This window comes from Protopterus annectens, chromosome 4.part1 (assembly GCF_019279795.1).
Source record: "Protopterus annectens isolate FY-2018-M chromosome 4.part1, PAN1.0, whole genome shotgun sequence".
NCBI lineage: Eukaryota > Metazoa > Chordata > Ceratodontiformes > Protopteridae > Protopterus > Protopterus annectens.
This window is the reverse complement of record NC_056734.1, coordinates 624,458,941-624,482,619: the sequence shown is the minus strand read 5'-3', so window position 1 is coordinate 624,482,619 and position 23,679 is coordinate 624,458,941. Positions and strand designations below refer to the sequence as shown.

The 23,679-nt window shown below is 41.4% G+C and overlaps 1 protein-coding gene across 1 annotated transcript in view; it reads left to right on the top strand.

The window, feature by feature from the left end:
• LOC122801255 (serine-rich adhesin for platelets-like) overlaps positions 1-23,679 on the top strand; it is a 1,296,546-nt gene that overhangs the window by 780,689 nt on the left and 492,178 nt on the right. The window contains exon 10 of the mRNA XM_044070807.1: positions 8,467-8,506. Within this exon, the coding sequence (XP_043926742.1) occupies positions 8,467-8,506 (40 nt within the window). The remainder of the gene's footprint in view (positions 1-8,466; positions 8,507-23,679) is intronic.

The window sequence follows — 23,679 nt, the reverse complement described above, 5'->3', positions numbered from 1 at the left end:
CTATTTCGGTACTCTGTTCAATTACCCAGAAATGGCTTCGGTAAGCCATCCGACTACCTACATTCCGAAAAAACGTAAAGATAAAGACAGAGACAGACTGCATAGGTCCAAAGCTGCCAACAACGCTTCCGTTAAGCTAGTCGCCAGTTTGCCGGTACTCAGTGAGGCGCTTTTGCAGCCCCTGATACCCGCTATGTCAGATCCGCAGGCTCTACTGAGACCCATTTGGAGTCCGGTATGCCGCGAGATGCTTCTTCGACTATGGAACCTGCGGATGTCTCTACCTTGGATGGGTCCAGAGCTGCTGTGCAGGCACTGGCTTCTAAGGGTGTATTCAGGCCTACTGACTTGCATATCAAACCAACGCCATCTTCTTTTTCAAGGCCTAAGACTTGATCCACGCCTAGAAAACCGATGTCCAAACTGCATGGTCATGCCCATATGCCTAAAAAACAAATAAGAATGGCTGAAGACTTTATTGCTCTAATTAGGGGAAGCCACCCTTCTCCCTCTAAGAGACCTAGAACTGATTTTCCTTCTGCTGCTTCTGATCAAGATTCTGAAATTTCTGTTTCTTCTGATGACCAGGATTTGCCCTTATCTACCTATGAGGATTCTGATCCAGAGGATTCCATTCCCTCTGCTTCCCCTCCAGAAGATTTCTCTTTTGATGGAACTTTGCACGCTCTTAGGGAGCATTTCAGCTGGGAAAGCCAGGATTACTCTGACTCCAAAAAGAGGCTTAGGAAATTCTTACTACTGCCTCTACACAGGCCTTTAGCTATCCCCCCTGTACTGGACATTGTAGATGATGCCTTCTTGGAATCTAACCTGGCCCCAGACACCTTACCTCTGGCTCCCAGGAAACCTGACAGGTATTACAGAGTACCTGATTCTCACAAGTTCCTCTTTAAGAATCCTACTGCAGAACCAGGGACCATTTCACAGGGACCCAAAGGCATTAAGGCTACTACTGCCAAAAATCCTACCCCCTCTGATAGAGATTCCAGGCCCTGGACAGATGGGGTAAGAAGTTATACACTTCTGCTACTTTGGCCATTAGAGCCTTAAAACTGTCAGTTTCATATGTTAAAGTACTAGCAGCATATTATTGGATTACTTAAACAGAAATTGATGTTGATTCCTGACTGTGCTGAAAATAAAGAATTACAGGATTTAATGCATTCTGCTGAACAAGTTGGTAAACATACTTTGCAATGTGGTTATGACTCCTTAAAGGCATCTTGTAGGGCTGCTGTTACTGGGTCTGTTCTTAGAAGGCATGCTTGACTTAAGGAGCAAACTCTGCCAGATCATGTTAAAGCTAAATTACTGGATGCTCCCTTAAACCAAGACCGCCTGTTTGGCAACAAAGCAGAAGAAATTCTTAAAAAGATGGAGGAAAAAGCTAAATCTATGCAAACTGTTAAAGATTTCCTGCAAGTACAGCCTCCCAGATTTAGTAGGCATTGGCCTTCTAAGAATTGGTCCTTTCCTGTCTCTTCCAGGCCTTCTCAGTCCAAATCCAGGAACAACAGACCACCTAGGCCACAGTCTCAAGGTACTCACAGGCCTAAGCAGTGGAGGGCTCCCACTTCCAAAGCTGGAAGTAGTAAGACACCCCCCATGGTAAACTGTCACAATGACTTAACCTTAAACCTTCCAAGCCCTGCTCAACTGACCGCACCTTTAGGGGGAAAGATCACCCTGCATGCAAAAAACTGGGAACTCATTACCCAAGACAAATAGGTTTTAAATATAGAGTCCCAAGGATACAGATTCCACTTCCACACCTTACCACCCCCAAAAGATTGGCCAGACCTACCCCCAAATCAGTGGGCAGAGGCTCAATAGCAGGTTCTGTCTCTTCTAAGTATCAGGGCTATTCAACCTGTCCCAGCAGAAGAAAGGGGACAAGGTTTTTACTCCACACTTTTCCTGGTACCCAGAAAAGAAAACTCCTGGCATCTTATCGTGGACCTATCTATCCTAAACAACTTTTTGGTAATTCCAAAATTCAAAATGCTAACTTCATCAGTTGCTTCCCATGCTGGGCAAAAATGCCTGGTTGGCAACACTGGTTTTAAAGGAAGCTTACCTGCACATCCCAATAAGGGATTCTTGCAGAAAATACCTACGCTTCAGAGCAGGCTACATGCACTATCAGTTCTCTGCACTGCCTTTTGGCTTATTTACTGCGCCCATGGTATTCACAAAACACCTAGCTCCAGTCATTGCATTTTGCAGGCAAAGAAATATTCAAATATACCCATACCTGGACGATTGTCTAATTCAGGCAGAAAGCCAGGACATACTATTAAATCATCTGACATTTGTAAAGAAACTGCTAACCTCACTGGGGTACACCATAAATGAAAAGAAATCTAATCTAGTACCCTGCCAACAAATTGTATTCCTGGGAGCAAGCTTGAACACAACTTCCCAGATGGCCTACCTCACGCCAGAGAAACAAGTTTATCTGACAGCCTACTTCAAATTACTGGCCACAAAGACCCAGTTAGCTGCAAGGAAAATACTGCAAGCTCTGGGGTTCATGGCCTCTTGCATCCTACTAATTCCATATGCAAGACTACATATGAGGAAACTACAATGGTATCTAAAAAGCCTATGGTGTCAACATTCTCAGGACCTGGAATCAGTGATTCCTATCATCCCTTTTATAAAGACAGAATTCCTTTGGTGGGCAGAGGCCTGCCACCTCAACAAGGGACTGCCATTCACTCTACCCCTTGCCGCCCAAACCCTAACAACAGACGCATCAGACTATGCATGGGGGGCTCACTTGGCAGGGCAGTGCATTCAGGGCAAATGGAACCAGAGTCAAATGCACTTGCATATCAATCAAAAAGAAATGTTAGCTGTACAGAATGCTCTGACAGCCTTCAAGGGCCACATCCTTCCAGGACAATTATTGGTAAAATCAGACAACACCACTGTTAAGTGGTACATAAACAAGCAGGGCTGAACCCACTCATACCCCACTTGCAGACTAGCCATGGCTCTGTGGAACACAGCCTTGAACTACCAAGGGCACCTACAGGCTCAATTCCTGCCAGGCAAGCTAAACTCACTGGCAGATGACCTAAGCAGAAATCTCATGGACCCACATGAGTGGAAACTGGAACCAAAGATATTCAACATGTTGAGAAACAAATGGGGGAGTCCAGAGAAAGACCTGTTTGCCTCCCCTCAGAACTACCAATTGGACCAATTCTGCACAAGGACTCCCCACAGGCAAGCTTGGAAAGTGGATGCACTGTCCTTCACCTGGGAAAACCTCTCAGTTTATGCCTTTCCCCCCTCTGCCTCTCCTCTCCAACGTTCTACTAAAGATCAAACAGGACAAACCAAGGACAATACTCATTGCACCAGACTGGCCACACCAACACTGGGTACCCCCTCTTGCACAGTGTGTCACTGCTGGAACCATGGCACCTGCCTCAGAACTCTTTCTGCTGTCCCAGCAGGAGGGCCAGATTCTGTGCCTCCAGCTTCAAACCCTGAACCTTGCAGCCTGGCCAATTACCTGAGCTCTCCATTACCATCCCTCAGTAAGCAAGTGCTGGATGTCATTCTGGAGGCAAGGAGGCCTCGTACTAGAAAATCCTATGCTGAAAAGTGGAAAAGATTCTGTTCCTGGAGCCAAATTCAGGGGATGGGCACAACAGTGCCCAGTTTACCGCATATTCTTCAATACTTAACAGAGATGCTTCACAAGGGCCTTTCCTTCTCTTCTATTAAAAATTCATGCCTCTGCCATTTCAGCACATTATAATATGGAGCCACCCCTCTTCTCTCACCCACTGCTGAAGCGATTCCTCAGAGGGGCCAAGAATTTAAGACCACCCAGGAGAGCCCCTACTCCAGCCTGGGACCTTAACTTTGTATTGGAAAAGCTCACTCTACCTCCCTTTGAGCCAGCTGCAACTGCAGAGTTGAAATTCCTTTCTTGGAAAACAGCCCTCCTTCTAGCCATCACTTCAGCAAGAAGAGTGTCTGAATTACAGGCCGTCATGGCAGTGGAGCTCTTCATCATCTTCCATGCAGACAGGGTGTCCCTTAGGACTAATCCTTCCTTTATGCCCAAGGTGGTATCTAGTATGGCCCTTAATCAGTCCATTCATTTGCCATCCTTCTTTCCTAATCCACAGAACAAAGGAGAATGAATGCTGCACTCTTTGGACATGCACAGACAACTTAGTTTTTATTTGGACAGGACTAAGCCTCTCAGAAAAACTGAACAGCTGCTTGTTGCCTTTGCTGCAGGGGCAGAGGGAAAGGCCATTTCAAAGCAAACCATTTCTAAATGGATAGGCCATTGCATTTATTTCTGCTATAAGCACCATGGAAAACCCCACAAGGGATAAGATCACATTCCACCAGGGCTGCATATACTTCAACAGCCTTTCTCAGAGGTGTCCCTACCAGGGACATCCTAGAAGCTGCTACCTGGAGTTCTGTTCATACCTTCACCAAGCATTACCACTTGCCTATTTTCTCTAAATCCAGAGCTGGTTTTGCCACTGCAGTCTTGCAGGGCCTAATAGCTGGTCCTAATGCTCTCTAATTGCCTCCACTCTTCCTTAGCTTTGGGAATCTACCCAAATGTAATGACTGCAACAGTGAAACACGAAGAACATAGTACAGTTGTGTACACTTGCCATAAATGTAGATGTTCGAGTGTATTCACTGTTGCAGTCCTGGTTACCCTCCCTCCAGTCCCCTGACTTCTATTTGCTATACCTCTCTTCTTGTTTACTGTATTTAAGCTTTCTGGTGTATTTGCTTATAATTGGAGGTGTAACCTTGTATGTAATTGCTTCCCATTATGAGGGCACCTGACATCTGTGGCAAGAAAAACTGATGTAATGGCATCAGCTGCATGCTTTATACCCCTGACTACCTGACATCATGAAAGAAGAGACAGCAACTGATGCGGGACCCAAGACTTTGATAATCAGGCCGGCTGAGGGCTACCTGCAAGCAGATAACCAAATGTAATGACTGCAACAGTGAGTACACTCAAACATCTACATTTATGGTAAGTGTACACAACTGTACTTTCTAAATAGATAAAAAAAAAAGGCCGGCAGAAAATGGAGTAGGTAGAGTTTTCTTTTTTCTTTTCTTGCCCTTTTCCTCTGTATCTTTTTACTTTTGTTTAATTGCATTTAACTGAGGGAAGATCACAGATCCAGGTGCACCATTTTCGGGTTCAGCTTAAGGTATACATTAAACAAAGTTATGCAGTCAGTAAAAGCTGCCACTTTGAAACTAAGCAAAGCTGATATGCATCATTTTCGTGTCTGTATTGTTTAAGGATGTCTTGATGCAGATTAAAAGGTCCCTGGATGCTTATGCCTTCACCCTGACTCATTTTTAGAATTCTTCAGTCAATCCAGTGGTTCAGAGTATGTGTGACCTGAAAATAAAGATTTTACAAAGTAATTTGAAGATCTGAGGCTTCTCAGTAACAACCTCCACTCATAAATATGTTTTTTCTCATCATCCTTACATATACTCTGCTCATATTTATCCTCTCCTTTGTTCCCATATCTTAAACAAGTATATACAAACATACACAATCCATAAGTGTGACAGAATGCCCTTAATGCTTGAATGATTTGGTCATTTTTCAGATAAAATATATGTACTGGTACATGACATTTTTCTTTTGCACATGGTTTTCATTAGAGGCTGCGTTTCTTGAGTCCCAGGTTTTTTTCATAGCGGTTGTAGAGTATAGATCAACTGACAGATGACTGTAACATGTAATCAGCCTTTCTTTTTAGCAGTCAACTAATTTGGACATGTAATGAATTTTTCCAGAGTTCTAATTTGAAGTAAATTAAAGTGAGTGTGAAGGTCTCAGCTAGATTTGAAGATTTCTAGGTGTCTGAACATTTCCCTATATGGTAATTAAGACAACGTACTGTCTTATGCTTTACAGGTCCATTTGCATTGCCACTATGTTTAGCAGGGCTGTAGGACCAAATGTTTCATGCAGCATGTCTGGCTGTACTTCATTAGTTCTGCAGAAGATCTCAAGACCAACCTAACTGGTCACCTTTAAGGGACCCACACAAAAGATAATTGCCAGGTACTAGTCTTGCAAATACTGTTACAGAGATTGATTACACAGTTTTCTTCTTTCAGGATTGAGACATGGTCTTATTTTTGCTTTTCTGAAGAATATTTACTCAGGCTCTGATTTAGTTTCTACACACTCCCTCAGAACCACTTTCCTAGCTCTCTGCAGGGGCTTGCGGCTTTTTATGAAATGGATAGTGTTTTAGAAGATGGTAGAAGGGTTCATCTGCTAAGAAGCTTTCTGCTTCCCTCCATATTTTATATTACACTTTTGTTAAACATTTATAAAAACAGTTTCTTGTATATCTAAAGCTGTGTTTAACTTTCATGATTCATCCCCCCTAGATACTCTTGTTTTGAGTTTATCTTGTTAATCTCTAAAAGACAACCCTGTCCTTAACTTCATGGAGGTCAAACACACAGTTGTCAAGTAGAACAGTACAAAATCTCCCCAGTCCCCTTCCCCACAGCATTATGACTACAGGGTCTGCTTTTCAGCTTTCAGAAAAGAATGTGCAGCATGGGTGAGGGATTGGTAAGTATACATTTATTGCATTAGTGATGTACTGAAAACCCACAGAAAGTTTTTAAAAGCAGAATGGCAAAAGTCAAGTATTCTGTTCCCATTGCATGGCCTCTTATTGGCATAGACGGATAAAGCCCCAACCACAACCCAGGTGACCTGGGTTTGAGTAGTGATAGACAGGCCATCAGAGGAGGACAGGCAGTGCCTATCCTAGTGTGATAGTGGTGGTTTCTCGGCTGGTTGTTTCTGCTGCTTCAGTGGCATGTAGCAGAGGTCCATGTAACAGCAAAATTAGTGTTAGAAGTGACTTGCTCTGTGCCTGCCCAAATAGGTGATGGTAGCTCTTGCCCACGCATGTGAAGGAATGTACATGATGGGACATGGTTGGAGCATTGGTAGTCTTTACAGTGACAGGAGTGGGCACATCACCATCAGGGGGTGGGGTTAAGTTAAATACATTAAAATACTTACCTAATCACCTTTGATGCCTGTGAGGATGATGGTAGCCCCCCCCCCCCAAAACAAGCCACCCTGAGTAGATCTGGAGGATGAGTTCCCACCATCAGGGAACCAGGGTCGGGTGGTTACAGGCTAGGTGGTAAAAAGGTACTTTTTTAACTGTATTTTATTCTCATTGCATATGTTTCCATATTCATAGATATTTATGCAACAGTAGAAAAAGAAAGATTTTTTTTTCCATTAGAATTCTGTCCAAACTTGATGCTCTATTCTACTTAAGCCAAGAATTAGAATCCCACACTTGTCTCAGTAGCTCAAAGGAAGAAAGCCTAACTATGACCCACAAAGCCTGGGAATGACTAGCATTCTGAGCACTGGAGAAGACAGCAAGGGAGGGTGAAATTGGGTAGATTTAGTACCGTTCTAATTGACATCTGTGTGTTTGACGTCCATGAAGTATGGCTGTCCATTCTGCTGCAGTGCTGCATCTACTGAAGGAAGAGTTGACTTTTTTATGGGGAAGGGATGTTTGCTTGTTAGCACCACACTGCATTATTGTGTTAGGAATGCATATGTCCATAGGCAAAGACATTGCAGGCCATTATATCTGCATGAGTTATGTGGTTGCCACCTAGGAAGGGGTTTAAGGTGGGAAAATGGAAAATCCCTAGTATGCTGCCTAAGTGATGGTTGTGCAGCAATGAGCTCTTGCAACACTGATGAGGATCAAATAGCGTTAAGTTACTGTGGGGCTTTCTAGTTCACCAGACAGGACGAAAACAGCATAAAAAGAATTATAATCCTTTGCTGGGCATCATTATCTGCTGCTGCAGTGAATGCTGCATTTTACTCACTGCACTGTGATGACAAGAAGGAAGAATGCAACTTACTTTGAAGTTCAAGGTCAGAGGTGGTTATGGTTATTGCTGTAGCTGTGGCGGAGTGTAATGAGAACCACATTTGTTGATGCATTTTACAGTAATCATTGTATGCATAGTTTTTTATGAAGTTGTCATCAGCTGCTGTTTACTTCAGAATTGTTCACAGTAAGCATCTGATTAAAATGTATCTGAGCCAGTCTTGTGAAGGTATGTTTCTGGGTGGGTGGTGGTGATGGTATGTGAGTAGTTCCTTTTCAGAAAAGCAGCTTCCCTCCATCTTGTAGCTGGTGAAGTCAATCAAGTCTGCTTTTTGGATATTGTTACCCTTCGAAAGCCATGATAGTAGGGTTGTTGGTTCTCCAGAAAGGAAGCAAAAAATGAAGTATGTTCTCATTATAAGACATTTTACTTTTACCAGTTTTCTAGGTGTAGTTGCTGTTCATTTTGTCAAACAGCTACTGAATGACTTTTTGCTTTTTATAATTTCAGATTGGACTTTGGAAAACAAGAATAAACAAGATGCCTTGAGGTAAATTCCTTATGTGTAGATAATATGTTTGTTGAATGCATTCACAGTAAAGTGTGCATTCTTATAGGAAATCAATTGTTTTAGTTCATGTATATCTGTTTGTTAACCATTAGTTAAATGAGATGACAAAATGAGAATAATGCCTATGAAAGTAATAATTTATGAATAAGAAAACCCTACAAGGTTGCTCTAATGGATAGCCAAGTTCTGTTGATTTTTTGAGACACTTTCACTGCAGGATTCCTTACAGACAGATTTTTTATCTTTAGGTGATGGGATTAGCTAGATATTCTTTTTGCAACTAGCTGTGCTGTGGGATTAACCCCATTTCAGTTTTCGTTTACATCAGTAAAATAAGATAAGATTCCTTTATTGTCATTGCACAAGTACGTCAAAATTTGTAGCAATCCTCCTAAGGGGCATTCACATATAATGAAGATGAATAAATAAAAGAATGCAATACAATACAATATCAAACAATCCAATATAATGCAGTGCAGTAAACAACTAAATTATTTCACTTGGGTGTGTTGCACATGAAAGGAATAAAGTAAGGTGCACAGGTATGTAAACATATACCGTATAGTGCAAATGTAGCTCTTAAGTTGTCTTCCTTTTTTTCCTTGAATTGCAAGTTAAAACTTAATAAACATCACTCGAGGCGCTCCTTAAATGGAGAACATCGAGATCTGTGCAGTGACAGAGACCTGGTTCAAGGCTCCAGAGAGCACCCCTGCATTACCAGGCTATAATTCATACCACATCTTTCGGCCACCTAACCTGGACCAAAACACTAAAGGCAGAGGCATGTCCATATTCATTAAGGATATCCACACCTCCAGGTTAGTTGCTCAGCATAATTCATCCGAGATTATCCAAGTGCAACTAACTCTGGGCAAGACTGCAATCCAAATTGTAGCTTGCTACAGATCCCCCACCATGCCCCAGGATTCCCACTCCTCATTTTTTGATACACTGGAAAATATTAGGGCACAACCTAACACCCTAATAATTGGTGATTTCAACTTCCCAACCATTAACTGGGAAAACTACTCATGTACCAACTCTTGTGCTCAACGTTTTTTGGAATTCATAAATTCCAACGCCTTGGATCAACTTATCCACACCCCCACCAGGGGCAGCAATATCCTAGACCTGGTCATTACCAACATGGGCAACTGGTGTTCCACACCAGAGGTCAATTCCTCATTGGTCAAATCTGACCACAAGCTAATCACCCTAGACTTCCACATCCCACCCCCACCCCCCATTAGGGAAACTACCATAAAAAATTTCTCCAAAGCCAACTTCAAGCTTCTTAAGACAGAAGTGGCAAACTTCATGACACCCATGCTGATGGACAATAGAGGTACGACTGCTGAATCCTACACAAATGCACTTTATAAGCACTTACACGAGTGCATGGATCGTGCAATCTCTAACAGAACCAAGATGCTGTCCTCCAAAAAAAGGAAGCCAATCTGGTGGTCCCCTGCCATAAACAAACTCTACAACAGAAGAAAGAAACTGTTGCAAAAAAAGAGTAAAATCCCATGATTGGAGGAACTCCCTGGTTAGCCTCAGTAAGAAGCTGAGATCCCTCATAAAATCCTCCAAAGCTAGTTACGAAAACAAAATTGCCACTGATTCTAAAGACAACCACAAAGCATTCTATAACTATGTCAAGAATCTCAATGGCAACACTCAGACCTGCTCTGAGTTACAGCACAATGGCACTAAATATACAGAACCAACTGATATTGCCAACATCCTGGCAGATAGGTTCAGTGCTAACTTTACCCCCCTCTCATCCCCTAAAGGGCCCATCTCTATACCAGAAGAATGCAAAGTTCCTGTACTCACGGCTGCACAGGTAAAAAAACACCCTCCAAAGCCAAGAACACAGCATCCATGGGACCTGGCAACATCCCAGGCTGCATTCTACATGAACTGCAGAACAAACTGGCACCCCACCTAAGTACCATGTTCAGTCATAGCCTCACCTCAGGCTTTGTGCCCACTGAATGGTGCACAGCAACGGTTATCCCACTCCACAAAGGGGGAGCCACCACAGACCCCAGGAACTACTGCCCCATTAGCCTGACAAGCCTGGTTTGCAAGGCTATGGAGGGTATCATTGTGGAACTTATAAACAATGACATTGGTAATCTCCAAACTCTGGACCCTACCCAGTTCAGGTTTGTAAAAGGCAGATCATGTCTCCTAAATCTGATAGACTTCTTTGAAGCAGTCACCAAAGCTGTAGCAGAAGGTAAGGTGGTTCACACAGCCTATATAGATCTCTCCAAGGCTTTCAACACCATCCCCCACTCTGGAATTATAGATAAACTTACTTAACTAGGTATAAAACCCTGTGTCACAGATGGGTTGCCAACTAGCTCACTGACAGAACCAACACTGTGAAAGTAGCAGACTACAAATCCAACTTCAGACCAGTGACAAGTGGACTACCGCAGGGTTCAGTCCTGGGTCCTCTCCTGTTTGGTATCTACTTGTCTGAAGTACAGGCTAACACAGAAGGTCTTTGGCTAATGGAGTTCACAGATGACTGCAAACTAGGAGCCATAATCAAAACTCCTAATGATGTGGACATCCTACAAAAGGGCCTTACTGAGACAGATGCCTGGTATCAAAGCCATGGCCTCAAGCTCAGTGCCAAAAAATGCATTGTCATCTCTTTTGGTAAAAACTCTGTACCCATGAACTACCACATAGGCAGTAGTCTACTTAACACCAAAAGTGTGATAAGAGACGTTGGGACGCAGGTGGACAGCAGTCTGTCCTTTGATAATCACATCAACACAGTAGTCAGGAAATCCTTCGATGTGGCACACCTCATCACAAAAGGTTTCTCATCTAGGAAAAAAAGAGGTCATTGTTCCCCTATACTTGTCACTCATTAGACCCATTATAGAGTACAATGCCCCTTTTGGTATGTACCTCACAAGACATCTACAACAACTGGAAAGGCCGCAGAAATACTTCACAAAGAGTATTACCGGCCTCAAACAGATGCCCTACGCAGACCGTCTCAAAAAAATCTCCAGCTTTACTCCATCGCTTATCGCCTACTCAGAGGCGATCTCTGCCTAACATACCAAGCTGTGTCAAACCCAGAGCTGTTGGACATGCTCCACTTAAAGAAATCCCAATCCCTCCGAGCTACACAATCTAGGGACCTAAACCTTGTCACCACAATAAACAGAACATGCTAGAGGGATAGATTCCTGTCCCAGAGACTTCCCATACTCTGGAGCAAACTACCTATCTATATCAAACAAAGCTCCTCATTAGCACTCTTCAAGAAAAATCTTGATGATTGGATGGGAGATAAGAAATTCATCCCGGGGATCACTTCTGTGGCTCTGCTCGACAGGGGCACAGGAAAATAAATTTCTTAGCTGGTGAAAGCCAGGGTACCATTTGGCTAGGCTTATACTGACCCTAGGGCCAATAGCCTAGTACCTACCTATGAAACATTGATTGCCCAGTAATCTGTACCAATTCCATGCCAACTAGTCTAATCATGTTGTGTTATTTGTCTGACTGTAATACCCTTATTGATTTTTTCCATTTTGATCGATTGCAGGCTGTGGCAGTGTGGGCAAGTTATCATAATGCATGTCTTTGGGTATTTTATTAGCCTGCCCTTGTATGTCATTGCTATCATACCAACTCACTTCCACTAGCACATGTACCCACACATACAAGTGGATAACAGGCTAGATGATAGGTTTGTTCAGACTTGCACCATAACCACCTTACTTTAAGTGCAATCTGTAGTGATTAACAGGTTCAGAAACAGTGCAGACAATCTACAAGGCAATGTGCATGCAATAAACAATAGTGCAGTGTGGAAATATGAAGAGATATCTGAATAAACTATATGCTGTTACAAAAGTAAAATAGTAAATAGCTTAGCTGTTATTTTTACTATGTGTATGTGTGTGTGTGTATACACACACACGCACATTTTATATATATATATATATATATATATATATATATATATATATATATATATATATATATATATATATATATATATATATATATATATATATATATAAAGTATACACACATGCACAAAAGAAATCTATGAAGCCTTAGAAGAAAAGGTGAACCAAAGCTGGAAGTGTTGTACAGGACTGCACAATCCAAAATATAAAGATATTAGGTTTTATGACCAGTACTGAATCATTTTCATTTGGTTTGTTTAAGGTAAGCTTTAAACTGTGGCCTGAAGTTGGAGTAGTTAGCAAGGTCTTTTAAGTAGCTGGGAGAGACTGCCAAAATCTGGGAGTTAAGAGGGAGAATCTTAGGTTAGTACATTGTAGCTTAGTCCTTGGTGTTTGAAGAATAAGTCCTGATTGAGACTGATGGCTGCAAATAGTGTATTCAGACTTCTCTTTTTTATTTCCACACTGCACTGTTGCTTATCGGTGAGAGTAGTGGTTGCCAGTTTGGCAGAAAGTGGTGTTTGAGTCTAGGTACAGAGGTTTGAAAATTAGGTAGGCAGCTCTCTGTTTACTGGCAGCAGATTTAGAAATGGTATTACAGTGGTGTTCTAACTCACTGTTGGAGGGATGTCTGTTTCTGTTGGAAGCAGACACAATTAAAGGAAATCCATGCTTGACAATATTATTGATTGGGGGGTTAGGTCTGGTTAGTTCAAAGATCATTTGGGTTTATGACTGGCTGGAAAATGTTCAAATTGGAATCTTAGTACCCTTCTAGTTCAGATTGTAGTCTGTCAAAATTATCAATATTCCCATTAAACTTTCCTCAGAGAGATTAATTTATGTTGGAGAAGGAATATATTCTGTAGCAACACACAGCTTTGTGTCTTGGTGATGTTACCAGCAATAGAGGCACTATAGTGGATTTTCATCATCATGGGATCTGCTATGAATGAGCACACCCTCAAGTCCTAATTCCAGGTGTAGCGTTTTAAAATATGTTACTACTTACTAATGAAGTTGGAAAAACACAAAATTTTAAGCTGATTTGGTATTAACAGCTGCCTGGATTATCTTGTACTATTCATATTTCTTGAAGCATCCATTTACTGTTGAGAATATTAACTGTGGTGACTTTTTAGACCAATTGCTCTGGGCACATTTTAGTGAGTTGACTTCATAAAAGAGTATAGTATGAAATGGAAGATTTTTAGTGCAAAGAATGAAGGGAATTACGTCTGAAAGTCCTGAGCTGGAATTGATATCAAAAGGCAGAGACTTTCAAGATGACTAGAAACAGAAACTCTACATCACTTACTCCAGGTAATCTTTTATTCGAATACCTAAAAATAGTAGCAAATTAAATTATCTAGTATCTGTGCTGTTAAACAAATTAAAAAAAAAGTTTGTCCTTTCTTAATGGAAACTGATACGCCTTTCAAACTGCATACCTATAGTGGTTCTGTCACCTCTATTTTCAATCATAGAAAAGTTTTTTTCATAGTCAAGTAGCGATGTATTTCAAGATAATTTATTTCAACACTCTGACATGGTTTTAGTTCTACACATTGGTCAAAGTTCAGCTCTTTTATCATTTACCAACATAGTAAACCAACTGAGAAATAAAGGCCTACTGACTCTTCTGTCTTCCTTGACTTCCTAGAGCTTTGTGACACTGTCTCGCACCAAATACTTAGCAGTCAATTGGTTCTAAATGAAGAAAGTGCCATAAACTGGTTAAAAATATCGAAGTTAATCTCAGAATGTTCAGCAGACACACTTTTTTGCCATAGCTCATTTGTTGTTCCTCATGGGTCAGTATTAGGTCCTCTTCTCTTCACCATAAAACATCTTCAAGTATCACATTGAGTACAAGTTCACATACAACAGTAAAAAAGAAAAAAAAAATCATAATATTTTCCCACTATTATTTGCATGCAGTATGCATATATTTTCCTTTTAACACTTTTCTTTCACTCCGACATTATATGAATTGCTCATTTCCTGCCTTTTCTTAATCCTTACTCCTCCTCCTGAACATTACTCTGCATGTATTATTCCCAAAAATTCCATTTCTGTAAAACGTGTCCTGTCCCCTTTTGAAATATTCCTCCTGCATTTCTTTTATCTCCTTTACAATAGCAAAACTTCCTTTATGCTTGGTATAGATTTTTCTTTTTTTTTTCTAGAAATTTCTTTTTTGGTATTCAGTTGCATTAAACTCAGTAAAACCTTACTCTCTATAAGTAGTTCACATTCTACATCCCAGCTCAAAAGAGCCATTTCCTTAGTTACTACTCTTGCAAACTCCCCCCTGTGCATTTCTGTCAAAGTACTGTCGAGAATTTTTAAAATCTGCCACCATTCTCAAAAAAAAAAAAAAAAAAAAAAATATATGACCGCATTTCTTCCCTATCACATCTCCATCATTTGATCTCTGTCTGAGGAGAACTCTGTAGTCTAGTTGGGATATACAGTACCTATGCAAATACTTCTGTACAAAAATCCTAAACCGTCTGGACTTTGTTGCATACTTGGGAGGCCTACAAATGTCTTTACATTGCTCCTTTGTAGATTTTTTTTTATTCTCCCACTCTTTTCCAGCCTCTTCTTGATTGTTGCTTATCTAAGCTGTAGCTGGCCCATTTAGTGCCCTGTGCTAGTCTGTTAAGTGCCGCCTCATCCACATAGCTCTTTAAGTGAAGAGTGCAAAAAAAAAAAAAAAAAAGACTTTAACTGTAGGAAGCCAGTGGTTCATCAACTTCCTTACAGTCAAATTCATGCCCCCCTCAGCTCTTTGAATTAATAGCAAAAAAAAAAAAAAAAAAAAAGACCGGCATACTGTAGGAATTCAATTGGTGTATCACCTTCCATGGCAGCTTATCTACTGTGCCTCATCAGCTCTTCGAGTGAATAACAAAAAAAAAAAAAGAGAGAACAGCTTCTGTACTGGCATTTCAGTACTTGGAAAAAACAAACTGGCTGCTGCAGGAACTCTCTATTGCATAGTGTAATCCTTTGTGCCTAGGGCAATTGTCTCCTTCACCCACCCTTGAAACATCACTGATGCTTATAGTTATGTATTATTTCATATGCCACACTAATTATTCCTTTTTTTACCAGAATCTTATATTCTAGAGTAAATTAAAAACTCTACCAAAGCTGGTTTTGGCACTCTTCTCTCCTTTTCTCTTTGCCTGTACACTATCAATCCCTGATAGAGAAGGCAGTCCCTACCGAAGAGTTCAAATAACAGCTTAGCCTTATCCCACTCTAATACTTTTCACTCCTGAGTTATTTTTCCCAGTGTCTTTGTTTCATTGGTAATTTCCTCCAGTAAATTTAATCCTCCTCTTCCCTATTTTCTATACCACCACTTGTACCCACCCCATTGGTAAAATCTCCTTTCTCAATTCCTCCTCCATCCTAGTTCTTAGAATACTTTCTAATTCTTTATGAATGTAACATTCATCCAAATCACAGTTTCTTTCCATCTTTTTAATCCCTTCTTCCATCATCATCTGTTTCTACTTTGATTTATAACTGTCTGCTTTTGTTACGTAAGCTTTAACTGTGTAGCTTTAAAGTGTCCTTTCAAATCAGGTAACCCTAAACCATCTTGTGCTATGGGGAGAATCAACTTATGCCACTTAAGTCTTGCCCTCTTCCTATTTCATAAAAATTTCTTCAAGTGTTAGTTAGCTGTTATCCACAACTTCTCATCTTGTTGACTAAAAGATGCCTGACCCATAAAAAAACATGTTCACTGTTTGCTGCTTACTATTCATATCCATAATCAAGAGCTTCTGGTTCTCAATTTTTTTGCTCTTTTCTGTTTAGTCTTTTCCCACCTATCCTTAGCTGCTGTAACAGAATAATTTTTAATCCATGCACCTAAATGATTCATCATATGTCCCATACATATGTGCATTGCTGAAACAGTTCATAGATGATATATAGTTCATTATAATCTTTATGGTCCTAACAAAATGTTATGCAATTTCAAGAAACTTTTATACAGATATTTAATAAGAATAAAAAACTGTTTTCCTTCAGTTCATGCATTATCCTTCTAAACATTAGTGATATAGTAATGTTTGTGCTGTAGACTTCTCCCATTGCTTTAACCTGGTCAATGAAAGTCGTCTTTTTCATCCACTAATTGCAGAACCACGATTCACATAGCTTAATTCATTTTATTGGGATTGATGCCTTACAGTTCCCACACTTAATCACTATTATTTATTTATTCATTTTTTTGCTGTTCTTCCTCATCATCTCTATCTCCATGTACTGGCCTCTGGTTCAAGTTACTCCTGATTCTTTGTCAGCTCCTGGGATTTTTTTCTGTCACCCAAGCATTTTCTTTTTTGAACAGTGGAAAAGGTTTCAGTGTCAAACTCTCTCCACTGACTTTCTTGTTGACAGACCATTGAGAAGCAGCAGCTGCTTTAGCATGGTGGCTCATTCTTTGTTTAAATTTTATTACTGCCATAATGTGGTCCTACAGCCCATATTGTCTTTCCTCCAGGAAAAAACAAATTCTGAAAACAACTGGATACAACAACTTGAATCTCACACCTGCTTCTCGACTTTCCCTGATTGCTGGGATAAACTTACTTCACTTTTGTGTGTTGTATACAGTGAATAAAATTTTTCGCAAACCGTCTCCAGTTTTTAATGTTTTCTGTTGCCAAGCTCAGATTTTTCTGCTGGCATTTTTATTAATGTAGTCCTTGGGTTGTTTTGTGATTGCTATATTTGGAGCCCATAAATAATGTGCCCCATCAGTTAAATCCTGCTGTGACACACCAGTCCAGTTGCTTACATGTCTTTCATAATAGGTTATTCTTTCTTGTTCCTTTAGTATAGCAGAAAGTCTCAGGTTTTGTCTGCGTGCTGTGTTGTCTCTTTTTTTAACAGTCCTTGAGAAGCGTTGGCATCTAGGCATTGTAATTGCTGGAGAGTAACTGAATTTTATCCATACTGATACCTTTTACTAACTTTAACAGTATCTCTGTTTTCAGACTGGGAAAGCTGTAATCAACATGTTTCTCAGTCATTTGCCATTTCAGAACAAAGATGATTTTGAAGTAAATTAAGTCGTGCAATTCTGTAGGAGACCCATCCAATATAGGAGAGTAGCCTAGAGATTGCTTTGAACAGGCTAACAGCATTTCCCATTGACCAGTAGGCACCAGTAAGAGACAATGACATCCAGTGAGAGTGCTGGTAAATATATACCCTGAAAAAAACTCCTTTGCTCCAAGCTGTCTGACACTGCTCTCAGAATGAGAAGTGTAGTTGATACACAATTGTTTAAAGGCTTTGCAGTGTGTCTGATGTTTTCATACATAAACTCCTACCAACAGTATTAGTGTTAATCTGGTAAAGCTAGACAGTGTGGTAACTATCTTTTCTATTTTTATTTAATTTATCCTGTTAATCTTCCAGATCCACTATGAACTTTAGGCATAGCCCCAGGACAGCCTAAATGAGTCAGTAAACAAATCTGCGAGAGCTGTGGATGACATTTCTTAAACGCATTAATCCCTGTATTTCTTGTTTATACTCTCGCATGATCATACAGGTGCACGGAAAAGAGAAATCCCTCTGCAAGGATGAAAAATGACTTTTTACAAGTGCACTTTCACAGTACAGTGCATAAATGTAAAACAAATAGTGATACTTCTAGATTCCAGGGGATGGAATTAGGTTCTTCTGTCTGCCTTTTGTCAAATGATACACCTTCATCAAGCACTCGGTGTTTAGACCAATGTCCCTTTGTCTTTTGCTAGCTGTACTATTAAGGGGCCATGAACTGCAGTTAAAACTGGGAAACATTTTATTCACCTAAGCAAGTAAGAGTGAGCCATGCAAAACTTTTATTTATTCTACAGAAAGTCCAGTATCTCAGTGAAAAAAATATCTAACTTTCTGACCTATAGAGTTTGCTACATTAGATAGGCCCATGAACCTACAATAAGTCAGAAAAATCTGACTGCTGTTTTAGGAGATGTTTGTTGCTTGTCTTGTATAGCTAGTTAAGACGAAGAGGCTTGGGTGTTTGTTTATATACTTTATTACATACAAACATGCAAAATGGCAGTCTTGCTTGCACGCACGTGCTCAGTATTTATATACATGTGCTAGCTCACTGGAAAGCTTCTTAAAGGTACATACACACTCTGAACTACTTCCTCCCTCTTTACTGAGCCGTCTTGCAATAATAATGACATTTGAATAGGCATGCAAAATATATAGACAATAATGAATAAACAAATTTCATGTCCAAGTTGCTGTGTATCTGAAACAAGGTCTGGAAATATGACCTGATCTTGTAATGTAGCAGTTAGGACTGGTTTAGCAACAGGGGCAGTCATTGGTGAACGATCTGCTTTAGGACTCTTGGGGATATTCTCAGGAATAGTGATATTTGCTGGAACGTCCTCTGGAACTGAAACATTGGATAAGTCACTCTGAGAACTAGAGTCTTTACCACAAGCAAGATGCTGCAATACTGGCTTGGACACTGGTACTAAATGTTTCCAATTCTGTTTAAATTCTATTCCTTGTGATTCCACAATGTACAATCTTGGCTCTGGACATAAACTTTTCATGACTCCAGTCTGATCAAAACTTTTTGCTGACTGCATCCTCACTATCTCCCTTTCTTGTAATGGATTGAGAGGTTTGTGGGTCTTATAATAGGACTTCTGGAAAAAATGCTTTTTCAGGAGTTGAACTTTTACCGCTTTGTTGTTCTTAGCACATGGAGTCAACTAATTGCTACTGATTGGTAGTGTGGTTCTGGTTTGACTCAACATAAGTCTCTAGGCAGGTAAACCAAGATGATTATTGCGAGGAATGTTTCTGAGATTGAGGTGATTCAGAAAATCATCAGTATTGTCTAATTTCGACTTTTCTAACAACTGTTTTGCCCTTTGAACTGCACGTTCTGCCAAACCATTTGACTGTGGGTACTCAGGACTACTCATAACATGAATAAAGTCCCGCTTTTCAGCAAATTTCTTGAACTGCTGACTTGTAAACTGTGCACCATTGCAGAAATAACTTTGTGCGGACTACCATGGACAGAAAAATCTCTCTTCAACTTAGTAACAACAGTACTGGATGTGCGATTAGGAAGTAGGCTAATCTTGAACCAATATGAATAAGAGTCTACTAACACCAAGTAATGTTAACCATTCCATTCGAAAATATCTGTAGCTACTGTCAACCAAGATAGTTCAGGAACCTGGTTTAGCTAAAGTGATTCTTTCTGTTGATGTGGTTTAGTACTATTACAAACTGAACACAATGAAAGTACTCTTTCAATGTCTCTTGACATAGAAGGCCAAAATACTAGTCCTCTCGCCCTTCTTTTGGTAGAATCAATTCCTGGGTGGCCACAATGCAAGATGTTAATATACTCTTGTTGCAAGGATTTTGGAACAATCACTTTTGGACCTTTCATGATGATACCATCATCAGACAAAATCTCATCTCTGTGGGGAAAATATGATCTGAAGAAGGCTCAAGAAGCCAAAAGTGCTCATTCTAGCTAGGATTTTCATGTGTTTTTAGCAACACTTTTATTGTCTCTCTCTTCGAATAAAGAGTGTTTTTATCGGAGTTCTGGCTTTAGTTCATGGTGGTGTACTCCGAAGATTCTTCTGTTTTCGTTGCATCGCTTTGGGAAACCTTTAGCAGTTAGAGTTGACTTGCTTTGCTGTAGGGGAAAATATGGTTGCACTTCTAGTGGTAAACAAGATTGCTTTGGCGGCCATCCTCAAATGATAAAGTGGTTGAGCTTCTGGAGAATTGGATCTGAAGCTGTATGAGTTCTAAACTCATCAAGACATGTGGAAGAAAAATTTCTCAATTCCATGACTTCAAAATTGAGTTGCTCATTTTCATGCTGTTCAGTGGTTGTTCTGGGCAATCTGGATAAAGTATCAGCAAGATAAAAAAGTTTGCCTTTTGTGTAAACAAGATTGAAATTATCCTTTTGCAATTTCAACATCATGTGTTGCAATCTCGCAGGAGCTGTGTGCATAGGCTTTCTTAAAATAGTGACTAGAGTTTGGTGGTCAGTCTCAATTTTAATAGGTTGGCCATAAATATAATCATGGAATTTCAAACATGCAAACACAATTGCCAAGAGTTCTTTCTCTATCTGACCATACTGTTTCTCAGTTTGGATTAGAGTTCTCAGTGCATAGGCTACTTGTCTACCCTCTTGAAGAATGACTGCACCAAGACCAAACTTTGAAGCATAACATGAAAGAGTTACTGGTTTGTGAACATAATATCTTAAAGTAGGTGGACTGGTGGTTCTCTGTTTCAGGACATCAAATGCATTTTGGTGGTGTTCTCACCAGGACCAGGTTACATCTTTGCATATCAGTTCTTTTAATGGTGCTGAAAGTTGGCTCAAATCTGGAATGAACTTGCCTAGATAGTTAAGCATGCCAAGAAAATATTGTAGGGCTTGGACATTGTCTGGTGCTGGCATCTGAGAAATTGCTGTTTGCTTGGAAGGATCTGGTCATAACCTGAACTAGTAAATAAATGACCAACATAAGTAACTTCTTTTAGCGTGAATTTGCACTTCTGAGGATTCAGCTTAAAATTCACTTCATGAGCACATTCTAGTACCTTCCTGAAGTTTCTTTCATGTTCAGCTACACAATTACCTCCTACCAGAAAATAATCTACTATAATAGCACATTGATAGCTAGAAAAAAATTGTTCCATTGCACGCTGAAAGACTTCACTGGCAGAATTTATCCCAAATAGCATTCTCAGAAATCTGTACCTGCCAAAAGGTGTACTGAAAGTGGTTAGCAATGAAGATGTTCAGTCAAGCAAAATTTGCCAAAATGAGCTTTTTTATCTAAGACAGAAAAACAGTGGCATGTTAAGTTGTCTATCTCGCCTTCATTCTTGCTGGATGGGTTCGGAGCCGACCTCGGCTCCGACTCGGCCACTCTAAAAGCTCGAGAGTTGGTTCCACCGGCTCGAGGCTCCCCTTATATCCCACAATGCTAGGCGAAAGTTACTTCAGATCTCGTTTGCCGCTACAGCTTCGAGGTTGGTTACTTCTACCGGTTCCTGGTGAGTGTTAGCTTTTTCTTCTAAAAGTTACTCTTTTTTCCCCTTTTTAAGTTAAATTCTTCCTCGATTAGTGTAGATCATAGAACTTTATCCCCGACCCTAATATTTCCCGTTTCTTTATTAAAAGAACTTTTGGTTCTCCCTTTGGGCCTTTGGCCTTCCCTTCCCTAGGGAGTGTTTGTGTAGTTTACTTTAACTTTTTGTACTTAATTTTTAGTATTTCTACTAAAATTATTTTTTTTTGCTGACAGGGTATAACTTGTGTGTTTGGGTGTGTGTTTGTGTACACCTGTCAGTTAGGGATATGTCAAAAGAAGCAAAGGTCTCCGGATTCAAGAAGTGTGATGCGTGCTGTCAGAAAATGTCTCTGACAGACGCTCACACTTCTTGTGTCTATTGTCTGGGGCCTTTGCACCTGCAGGACTCCTGTGCTGTGTGCCATGGCTTCAGCCCCAGGGTCCTGCAGGAAAGAAAAAACAAGTTGATTCTGAGAGGCTTGTTGAAGCCAGAGGATTCCCTGTCAGTTTCAACAGGGAAGCCCTCTAAGGCATCGAGGTCTTCAGCTCCGGCTTCTGAGCCGAGACCTCAGGTTGTTCAACCTTTGCCTTTATCGGCTCCGGCTGGAGCCGATAAGTCTCAGTCCACAGTTTCTGTGGCTTCCTCGGCTCCGGCTGGAGCCGAGGTTATCGAGATACCCGTGTCGGCTCCGACAAGACCTTCGGAGCCGACAACTAGAAAGAGGTCTAGGTCACCTTCTCTTGGCTCCGTTCATTCGGCTCCAGGATCTCCCCTGCTGTCTGAACGGAGCCAAAGGTCTCATTCCTCTAGGTCATCGAGGCTTTCCGATCATGACCTTCAGAGAGTGGTGAGTCGACTACTTAAGTCCGAGGCACTAGCCCAGATGCTTCAGAGCCCGACTCATCAGTCGGTGCCTGCCCCGGTCCATCAACTCCTTCCTCCTTCGACTCTTTTGAGTTCGGAGCCGGGTCGTGTCGGAACAGAGACTGTGGTTGCCGAGCCGAGACAATTGTCTTCGGCTCCTTCGGCTCCGTTTTCTTCTTTGGAGGAATCTCGGCGCCGACTTCCCTCGTCGGCTCCGAGGGGTGAGTGGCATCGGACCCTTGTCCGACCCCTCTCCCTCTCGGTGCTTCGGCTGGTGAGTTCGGCTCCGACATCGACCTCGAGCCATCACTGTCGGTGCTGAGGGGTTCTTAGCTCCTCGGAGCGGGACCTCTGGCTCTGCCTGACAGGGGTGCATTCGAGGTCATGCGGAGTGTGTTAGAGCCTGGCTCTACTCCACAGTCGGCTCCGTCAGCCCCTCCCTCGATGCTGCCTCAGGGTAAGTCGACTCACTCTCTCATCCCGGACCGCAGAGAGCCAGCTCCTCAGGAGCCCCTGTGGGATTTCATCCTCTTCCGAGGCCTCTCCTGATTTGGCAGAAGAGCCCCTCGGAAGAGGAAGTGCAAGAGGAAGCACATTGACTCACCTGAGTCTATCACGCCAGACACAGATCTGGATGATTCTGAGGGTTCCCCGTTCCCCTTCTGAAGATGTCTCATTTGCAGACATTCTGGAGATCCTGAAACAGAGGGGAAATTGGCCAGCCCTCAACCCTTCGGAGGACGAATCTGTGTATCTTGAGGCGTTTGGCTCTCGTCCTTCCACCTCCTGGGTGTGCCCCCTTCGACCCCTCATGCAGGTGGTTGCTAAGAAGGCATGGATGGCTCCTGATTCAGTGGACCCCACTCCCAGGAGACCCTCCAAATTCATCACAGCTCCATCAGACAAGCAATTTTTATCAAAAGGAGTTTCTGTGGATGCTATGGTGGTAGCTGCTGCCACAAAGAAGGAACTGGCTGATCCTTCAGTGCCTGTCCATCCACCTAACAAGGAATCTAGGTCCATGGATAGGTACGGGAAGCGGATGTTTTCCTCAGCGACATTTACCATGCGTTCGCTGAATTACCTGTGCCATTTCACTCGTCTTCAAAGGGACTTGATCAAGGAAGCGAGTGAAATGTTAAAGGATCCTACAGCTGCGGGTTTCCAAGATAAAATGAACACACAGCTGGC